This window comes from Mirounga leonina, unplaced genomic scaffold, assembly GCF_011800145.1.
Source record: "Mirounga leonina isolate KUSES-001 unplaced genomic scaffold, KU_Mleo_1.0 Mir_125, whole genome shotgun sequence".
Lineage (NCBI taxonomy): Eukaryota > Metazoa > Chordata > Mammalia > Carnivora > Phocidae > Mirounga > Mirounga leonina.
In genome coordinates, this window is record NW_023270305.1 from 29,837,894 (window position 1) to 29,848,037 (window position 10,144).

At 39.5% G+C, this 10,144-nt stretch overlaps 1 protein-coding gene across 1 annotated transcript in view; it reads right to left on the reverse strand.

Annotated features, from left to right (window-relative positions):
- CKAP2L (cytoskeleton associated protein 2 like) overlaps positions 1–10,144 on the reverse strand; it is a 28,071-nt gene that overhangs the window by 12,367 nt on the left and 5,560 nt on the right. Inside the window, exons 4-5 of the mRNA XM_035001074.1 lie at positions 4,773–6,025; positions 1,272–1,479 (exon numbers count right to left, since the gene is read on the reverse strand). Of these exons, the coding sequence (XP_034856965.1) occupies positions 1,272–1,479; positions 4,773–6,025 (1,461 nt within the window). The remainder of the gene's footprint in view (positions 1–1,271; positions 1,480–4,772; positions 6,026–10,144) is intronic.

Genomic DNA, 10,144 nt, shown 5'->3' on the forward strand with positions numbered 1-10,144 from the left:
TCATTTTCTGTATTGCTTGAAATGTTTTTATTTTTAATTCTATTTATGATTATGATTATGATTATTATTTTTTTTTTGGAGAGAGGGGGAGGGAGGGGCAGAGGGAGCCAGAGAATCTTAAGCAGTCTCCATACGCAGGTGCAGTGCAAAGCCTGACATGGGGCTCAATCTCATGACCCTGAGATCATGACCTGAGCTGAAATCAAGAGTCTTGACGCTTAACCAACTGAGCCACCCAGTTGTCCCTGAAATATTTTTTTAATAATTAGAATGTATTCATGGGGGTGCCTGGGTGGCTCCGTCCATTAAGCGTCTGCCTTCGGCTCAGGTCATGATCCCAGGTTCCTGGGATCGAGTCCCACATCAGGATCCCTGCTCAGTGGGGAGTCTGCTTCTCCTTCTTCCTCTGTAGCTCCCCCTGTTTCTCTCTCTCTGTCAAATAAATAAATAAAATCTAAAACAAAAAATTGTTAAAGAATGTATTCATGCATTTTCTTTAATACAATGAAAATAAAAGAGCAACAACAAAAAAAGAATTGAACTTTAATTCCATAAAAGAGAAATAATTAATGTTTAACTGAATTGTTTGAAAAAACTGCCTGCAGTAGACCTAAATTGAAGGTTTCCTTTTTCTGTTGCTGTCCAACACCACCAGCCAAAGGACAGAATGGGTTTGCTTCAGGCAAGGACCTTAGTATAGATGTCTACCCAATTGTTTTTTATTAATATATTTTTCCTTCAAGGCGTCTCCTAGGGATCATATCCTTTGCTTACCATCTCCTTTATCCTTATCTGCAGAATCCCAGATACAATTTAGATGCCATTTATAGCTACCCAGAGTCATCAGGATAAATTAATTCTACACATGACCTTGCCTTTGACTTCAGCTTCATGTCCAAATGTCAAGTATTTACTCCTTGACCTTAATGCCTAAAGAAGGCAAAATTCCTTTTGGATCCCTTGAGAGGCAGATTGCTTGGGTTAGTTTTCCAACTTCTATGTGCCTCAGTTTCATTTGTAAAGTGGGCATGGTAATAGTTGTTATGATAAATGTATGAGATCATTTAAGTAAACTGTTAGAAAAGTGCCTGGCATATAAGAGCCTTTATTTAAGTGCATGCCATCATTATTATTACTATTCTTCTTCTGTATTAAAAAGAGCAGATGAATTTCTGCTTAGACCAAGGTTATCTCTCTTACACCATATTTAAGAAAAATATTTAAAAACTCTAAGACTCTAGGCCAAAGCTTTGGGAGCTTATCCTCCTTACCTCCTCAATGAGCTGCAGACATTGTGTTAGAGTGTTGTTAATTTTATTGGACAGTTCAAGTTGTGCTTTCTTTTCTTCATCTTCTTCTTCCATACTCTTCCAGAATGAAATATTCATTTCCTCTATTATTTTTCTTTTTGTTTTAAGTTCCATGGGAGGCCGTTTATAGATCTTCCCCTTGGATTTCTGCCATTCTTCCAGTTGTTTCCTGTTATAAAATTAAGAGTGGGGCGGGGTGAGAAAATGCTTTAGGTTTCTTTTTGTATATAGTCACACTTTCAAAGTATAAGATATGCATGGATTGAGTACCACTACATACCTTCAACTACACACAAAGTCAGGAGAATGGAATTAAAAACAATTTACAAATGGGTAATGGCAGCAATGGTTGCCCCTACCCTTCAGAAGGCAGGCTGCAGAGGGATTACTAGAATCTCAGTCTTCAAATTCCTTGAATTCATGATTATTCTTCATTATTTTTCTCTAAAAATTTTCATTTCACCTGTATATTACTTCTGGTACTTGCTTTCCGAAGACATCCCTCCATCTCTGAGATCACAAACTCAGCACTTCATTTATCTTACCATAAGCTCTCTATCTGCCATTCAACCAGACCCACCAAACCTGCATTCTGTCCTTAGTAGGGTCTTGGCCAGAGTGACCCACTTTGCCCAGTTCCTTAGCCCTCTCCTGACCACACATGACCCCCTTTCTTCCTAAACAAGGTCAATAATTTCAGGAGTCTTAAGTAGCTAGTGTCTGATGGTGGCCAAATCTTAATTCTCACTCTCCTCCACCATTCACATTCTCCACTCCTCCTTCTAAGCAGTCAATAGACTACGGTTGGAGGAGGCACCAAGAGGCATGGATTCAAGCATGTGAATGTAGGCTCTTCAGCTTCTTTAAATTACTACATGTTTATAAATCATAGATGTACATTTCAAGCCAGATTTTTTCCTAGAGACTTAAACTTTATAAAACCCACTGCCTAGTTGGTATTTTTTATTTGAGGTCTGTCAGTCACTTCAAATTTAATACTGTCTAAAACAAAGGTCTTGATTTTCATCTCCAAACCTGTTCCCAAATAGCCTATATTGGGGAATAGTACCCCAATCTACCCCATTGTTAGGACCTAGAACTAGGAGTTGTCTTGATGTAGTTCTTTCTTTCCCTCACATCTGACATACCATTGTACAGGCAGTAGTCTTCTATCTCTACTGTCGCCATCCTAGTCCATATCACTGTCACCTTCTGCTTGAAATGCCATAGCAGCTTCCTTCCTAACTCAAGTCCTTGCTTCCACTCTCACCCTTGTCAAATTCATCATGTGCCTAGTAGCCAGAGTGGTTTTTAAAGTGTAAAGCAGACCGTATCACTGCCAGAAACTTCCCATGGCTCTTGGAATAAAATTAAACATGTTTCCATGGCAGAAAGGCAGTGTAATTTGGCTCCTGCCTGCCTCTCCAACCTCATGTCCTACCACTTTCTCTCTTACTCTTTCCCCTCCGGGAGCTTTGGTATCCCTTCTGTTATTTGACCCACACTCATTCCTGTCTCAGGGTCTTGAATTATCATCTTCATTCAGTCCTCTGCTCAAATGACACCTCTTTGAAGAGGTAATTATGTGTAATTATTTTATTTCATCAACGTGTTGATTTTCTGTCTTCTCCATTAGAATGCAAGTTCTGTGAAGGTAAAAACCTTGGATGTCCCAGTGCCTAGCTCAGTGTCTAGAACCTACAAGTGTTCAGTAACATACAGCAAAATTCACATTTTTTTTTTAGTGTACAGTTCTGTGAGTTTTGACAAATGCACAAAGTCATGCCATCACAATTATAATCAAGATATAATCCCTTCAAAAATTCCCTCATGCTTCTTGATAGTCAACCCTGCTCCTCATTCCCAGCTCCTGGTGATCACTGATCTGTTTTCTGACCTTATGGTTTTGCTTTTTCCAGAATGTCAATAACTAATTAACCCTCGTTTCTCTCCTTGACTGCAGAGCACAATCCATAGCGCTATTTCAGCCGCAACTGCTCTGACTCCTTCACCTTCATGCTAACCACCTGCTTAATGACAGAAGCTGAGATGTCTGGCCTGTGTTTCCTCTATGTTCCTGGCATTCTTCCTCTCTCAGCCTTCCTTCCAATCATAATGAAGAGGAAACTTACCTTTTTCTAAAGCCAATTTACTCCCAGGACCTCAATGCTATGATTTTATTATTCTAGTACTTTCCATATAGACACCAGAAAAAAAGCTCCGTTAGGGTAGACTGTGACTGTGTGCTCACCACTGTATCTCCCAGTGTCCAGCACACTGTAGGTGCTAAGGAACACTAGATCAATGAGTGAGTGATCTCTCTCCAGAGATTCCTCTTGTGTAATCAAACACAGTCAGCACTCCACACACTGTCTTAAAGACCCATCATCCCATTATCTGGTCTAGACTATGAGCTCCAGGGGAGGGACCCTGACATCCTCATTCACCAACTCGGAGTCTTTGTACTCAGTTTTCATTTTGCTCAGAAGGCTCATCCTTCTTTTTGCCACTATCCTTTTCCTAGACCAGATATCACTGTTGAAATTACCTCCCTGATCCTTCTTTCTAAAGAAGTCAGCCCAGCCTCACTCTCTCAATCACATCACCCTAAATTAAACTGTGTATTTTCTGTCTCTTCAGGAGGGCAGAGAACTTGGTGGTGGTGTTCAGGGCTGTATTCAGAGTATAGATCCTGCCCTCACTTCATCCTGCTATACCTCTTAGCTACCATCTAATTTTACATGTTCCTTTCACCCTTGTCAGGAATCTCCTTATTTTCTATCCCACCCCAATGTACACAGGCACTTCTGGGAGGTTCACCACATTGTGAGACTCTATCTAGTCCTATGCAGACAAAATCCTTTGGCTTGGTTTCCAGCTACATGCATGTTAATGTGAACCCCCAGCACCCTGAGATCCCAATTTCTACTGTCTGAACTATGGATGTGAACTCATCGCTCCTCTATGTCTTAGCTTACTTTTCAAAACTTGGCCTGCTCACATTCATGGAAGTTTCCTTTTCCTTCTTCCCTGATAACTCTCCTGGATTCCCTGGTCTGCTTAACAAGGGACTACCAACTCCCTGCTTCCTAGCTATGTTAATTCACTACTCTGGCTCCTCCCACCTTGCCCTCTTTTATTGCTGTTCAGTCCCTGCAGGGTACTTCTTGAATGAGTAGTCTACATCTACAGCCCCTATTTCTTACTGAACCATTCTGTTTCAATTTCTTTTTTAAAAATAAATTATTTCAAGCATACAGAACATTACAGAGGGTAATTTATAACACATGTATGTCCGACCCAGCTCTATCAAGTCAGTATTTGTTGTATTTGCTTCCAATCTTCTTTTTTTTCAGGGTTGTAGCTAAAAATTACTCAGAAGCCATTATTTATGGCCTGAGTATTCCTGATGGTCAATTTGCCTAATCTTAAATTGCAAAATTATGGAATTAAGCAAAGTACCTTCGATCCTCTGCTGTGATCTTCTTAATATTTGGATTAGTCTGGGTCCCATTTGGGACTCTTCTTCCATTTATGGTTTTGTTACCAGCTTGAGTTTTGGGAGCTGTCTTATTAAGAAAATGGTTCTGGGGAAGAGTCTTTTTCAACTTGGAGTCCAAAGTCTGTCCTTTTTGTTGATAGCTGTTGCTGCATTTACTGCCATTGGTTCCATTTGCTGTTATGTTAGGGGTGCTTGGAATGACTGAATTAGAACTGCCAACTGCCAAATTAGGCCTTTGGCTTATGGCTTTTGATTTTTGCAATGCACATGATGTCCGAGTTCTAACACAAGGTTGAGTGGATTTCTGATCTTGCTTAATGTTTGGATGTCTGTTATTAAAGCCCCCCGGAAGCACACTGGGGCATGTCCAGGGTTTGGTTTGTTTTACTTTCTGTTCAGTAACAGTGTGTGACTGTAACTTAGTTTCATTTGGTCTTTCATATTTATCCCTATTAACCATTATATCCTTTATGTCCTTGACCACTGGTTTCTTTGATGCCTGATTCCTACTAAGGGTCTGAACATTGTGAGAGGGAACTGTCTTTGGGAGTTTTTCTCCTGGTCTTGCAAGATTTGTTCCTCTAGAGAGTTGCTGTGACTTTATTGGTGGTATCCTAATTTGTGTTTTTCCAACAAATTGTTTATTAACTCTGTCTTTCAGAACAGCACTATTCCCTGAACTTTTGCCCAAGGCTTGTTTAGGAGCAAAACTGCTCTTGACTTGATTATAAGTGTTAGTCTTTGGCTTACCTATTGTCCATAATTTAGGATTTGGCTTCCTTTCAGAGTCTGGTAAGGTTTGGGGCAAGTTCTCTTTGTTCATCTCTTTTAGACAGCTATCCAAGGGTTCATTTTCAACATGGTTATTGTCCACAGAGTCTGCACACTTAGTATTTCTTTGATCTGCGACTTGCTGCTTTGCAGTTTTCAATTCCTCTATATTAAATGACCCCACAGTTTTTCTAGATAGTTCTCCAATAGTGGATGATCCAGCTTTATGCTGTTGTCGACTATTGCTGGAAGGTTTACAGTTTGAGCCAGAAGAAACACATCCTGAGGTCAGCCTTTTGCCCCGAAGTTTTGGTGCCTCCAACTTTGGCTTTTGGGATTCTGTGATATTGGCAGGTCTGGGTTGGAGTTTAATGCTGATGGGTCTTGTAGCTTTGATAGGCAAAGTAACACGATTGATAACATCCTTTTTGGGTATAATATTCTAAAAAGACAAAGAAAAATACCAAAAAAGTAAGTTCATAACAATAGCTCAGTTTTTAAAATAAAAAATTAGAAAAAAATTATTTAGAATTTCATTTAAGAAAGCTGAATCTGAGAAAATTAAGGCTCACTAATAGATGACCTATTTTAAAAAAAGATTTATTTATTTAATTTAGAGAGAGAGGGAGAGCGCGTGAGCAGGGGGAGGGGCAGAGGGAGAGGGAGAGAATTTTAAGCAGACTCCTGCTGAGCGCAAAGCATGGAGACCAATGCAGGGTTTGACATGGGGATTGATGCGGGGCTCAATCTCATGACCCTGAGATCATGACCTGAGCTGAAACCAAGAGTCAGACGCTCAACCAACTGAGCCATCTGGTGCCCCTAGATGATCTTTATAACTTGAGCTCTTGTCAGAAATACACCAGAATTTTTAGCTTGATAGAATTAAGCAGAGATGCAGTGAATATACAAAAATTGCTGTTTAAAAAATAAATTTGCCTCCGTTGAACAAGTACTTGCTGAATGCCCATTATGTCCCAAATGAAGTGTCCTTCTAGGGACTTTTGAAAGATACATACATAATAAACTTATGTTAGGGTACCTCCCAAGTTCCTCCTAGTAGTACTGTGTATTGCTACACTAATTTTTTTTTTTTAACAACACTGCTTTTGTAAAGGTCACAGTGTCACTCAAGAACCTTCGTCTCATCCTTGGAGATCAGTGGCAAGGATAGATGGTAGATGCTGGGATGCCTGAGATACTTTGGAACAGTTTTCAAGACAATCTAACATCTCAGTAGAAAGTTAGTCATATTTGTAAAGTCAGGACAGGGTTTTAAGGTTAGACTCTATTATTAACAAGTAAATGTTTCAGTCATGTGATTTAATCTTGCATAAGAAAGGGAGGACTAGGTTATAGAGAACTTAAAAAACTAGGGATGGGAGTTTAGAATTGGTATGGTAAATAATTGAAGCAAGTCACTGTGGATTCAGGAACATTTGCACTGAAAGCAAGTAGTCAGAAAGGAGAATTTGTAGATTGTATGTCTCCGGGGGAAGATATGGGAGGGCTAGAGTTACCACTCTTTACTTTTGATTTGGTAATATTGTTGAGAATTACTATGTAAACTTTGTAAATGTGTAAAGAAAGTCTGTAACCAGAACCACATGGCATTAAGGGCAAAAAGATGTTTCCTCTGGAATGTTATGTGTATGGAGGTGTTGCTGGGGTTGGAATAGGGGAGGGTTGGAAGTGGGAGGCAGGGAGATGGATGGTATAGCCACATGGCCATAGTTAGGTTATTCCTTGAGCCCAACAATTATATCCACCTCTGATCATTCCATTATTGCTTATTGAAGAGGCAGGGATGACGGTATCAGAGTTTCCAAACATATGCTATTCCTTAGTTTTTTTTTTGTTTTTTTTTTAAGATTTTATTTATTTATTTGTCAGAGAGAGAGAGAGCACAAGCAGGGGGAGCAGCAGGCAGAGGGAGAAGCAGGCTCCGTGCTGAGCAAGGAGCCCGATGTGGGACTCAATCCCAGGACCCTGGGATCATGACCTGAGCCAAAGTCAGATGCTTAACTGACTGAGCCACCCAGGCATCCCTAGTTGTTCTTTTTTAAAAATTAAGATATAATTTGTATCCCACAGAATTCACCATTTTAAAGTTTATAATTCAGTGGGTTTTAGTATATTCACAGATTGTATAACCATCATCACTCTCTTGTTCCAGAATATTTTCATCACCCCAGAAAGAAATCCCACACCTGTTAGAAGTCACTCTTCATTTCCCTCTCCCCACAAACACTGGCAACCACTAATCTACTTTCTGTCTCTACAGATTGGCCTATTCTGGACATTTTACATGAATGGAATCATACAACATGTGGCCTTTTGTGTCTGATTTCTTTCACTTAGCAGAATGTTCTTTTTTTTTTTTTTTTAAAGATTTTATTTATTTATTTGAGCCAGAGAGAATGAGAGAGAGAGAGAGCACATGAGAGGGGGGAGGGTCAGAGGGAGAAGCAGACTCCCTGCCGAGCAGGGAGCCCGATGCGGGACTTGATCCAGGGACTCCAGGATCATGACCTGAGCTGAAGGCAGTCGCTTAACCAACTGAGCCACCCAGGCGCCCCACTTAGCAGAATGTTCTTGAGGCTCACCTGTATTGTAGCAAATGTCAGTCCTCACTATTTTTCAATAATAAGCTTTATTTTTTAGAGCAGTTTTAGGTTAAAGCAAACTTGAGTGACAAGTACAGAAAAGTCTCATATACTCCTTGTTGGCACACATGCACTTCGTTACTTTTAATGGCTGAATAAATATTCTATTTCATGGATATACCACATTTTGGCTATCCACTCACTGACTGATGGACATTTGGGTTGTTTCCACTTTTTGGCTATTATGAATAATATTTTTTTTTAAAGATTTTATTTATTTATGTGAGAGAGAATGAGAGAGAGAGCATGAGAGCAGGGAGGCTCAGAGGGAGAAGCAGATTCCCTGCCGAGCAGGGAGCCCGATGCGGGACTCGATCCAGGGACTCCAGGATCATGACCTGAGCTGAAGGCAGTCGCTTAACCAACTGAGCCACCCAGGTGCCCTATTATGAATAATATTGCTATGAACATTTGTTATAAGCTTTTGTGCGAGCATATTCTCACACAAAGTTTTCAATTCTCTTGGGTATATACCTAGGAGTAGAATTGCTAGGTCGTATGGTAAATCTGCTTAACTTCTGAGGAACTGCTAAACTGTTTTCCAAAGTCGCTGTAGCATTTTATATTCCTGCCAACATTGTATAGAGGTTCTAATTTCTCCACATCCTCCCCAATCCTTGTTATCTTTTTTGATTATAACCATCCTATTGGGTATGAAGTGGTATTTAATTGTGATTTTTGTTTGCATTTCCCTGGTGGGTAACGATTTGGAGCATCTTTTCATGCTCTTATTGGCGATTTATACATATATATTCTTTGAAGAAATGTCTATTCAGACATTTTTGTCCATTTTATTATTATTATTATTATTATTGTTGTTGTTATTATTATTATTTTCCTTTGTCCATTTTAAAGCTGGGTTATTTGTCTTTTAATTGTTGAGCTGCAAGAGTTCTTTATATATCCTGGATAGTAGGTCTTTATCATATATATGACTTGCAAATATTTTCTCTTTTGTTCAGTTTTTATATCTTTATTTGAGATCAGCCTGACCTTGCTAATTTATTATAAGTGGTAGAACTGGTCCTGCAGTTTTAAGTACTACATTGAGAGAAAAACTAGGCTTAGAAGAGTCATCAGGCTAACAGAACAGCCTGCAATCAATATGCAAATACAGATGATTAAGGCTGGAATTTTATCTTATTATCATTATTATTATTTTTTAAGATTTTATTTTTAAGTAATCTCTACACCCAACATGGGGCTCAAACCTACAACTCCAAGATCAAGAGTTGCATGCTCTACTGACTGAGCCAGCCAGGTGTCCGCAAGGCTGGAATTGAGCACCTCCGTTTGAGAGGGAATGTGAGCCACCCAAAGTCAGGCAGGGTGTTAGGGGCAGGGCTGAAGCTAGAACTTTAGTCTCTAACTCCTAGCCTCTGACAACTCACCTCAGAATTGATGGGTCAAAATGATAAAACACACACACACACAACAAAAAAACAAAGAATGTACAAGACAGAACAATTGATTCAAACTGAATTTGGTCACTTTATTTTGGACATATGAAGCCAGAGGAGAGAGGAAATGCACAAAGGATATGACTAGGGTTTAAGTCAAGACAAGTTTACTGAATGTATACTAGGTACTGTGCTAGACTCTAAGGGCATGCAAGATGAGAGGAGGACACCTGCCCCTGAGGAACACTGATAGAAAAGATACACGCACAAAAAAATTATGGTATGATGAAATGAGGGCTGTAGTAGGGCTGGGAGAGATTGTAGAGCTTATCTTATCAGTGTTTTTCAAGAGTTTTTGTTCATATATGCCCAAAATAATTTTGACAAACCCTGTACCCTTTCATACTTTTTAAAGTTAACATCTAAAGTTTTTCTTTCTTTCTTTCTTTCTTTCTTTCTTTCTTTCTTTCTTTCTTTCTTTCTTTCTTTCTTTCT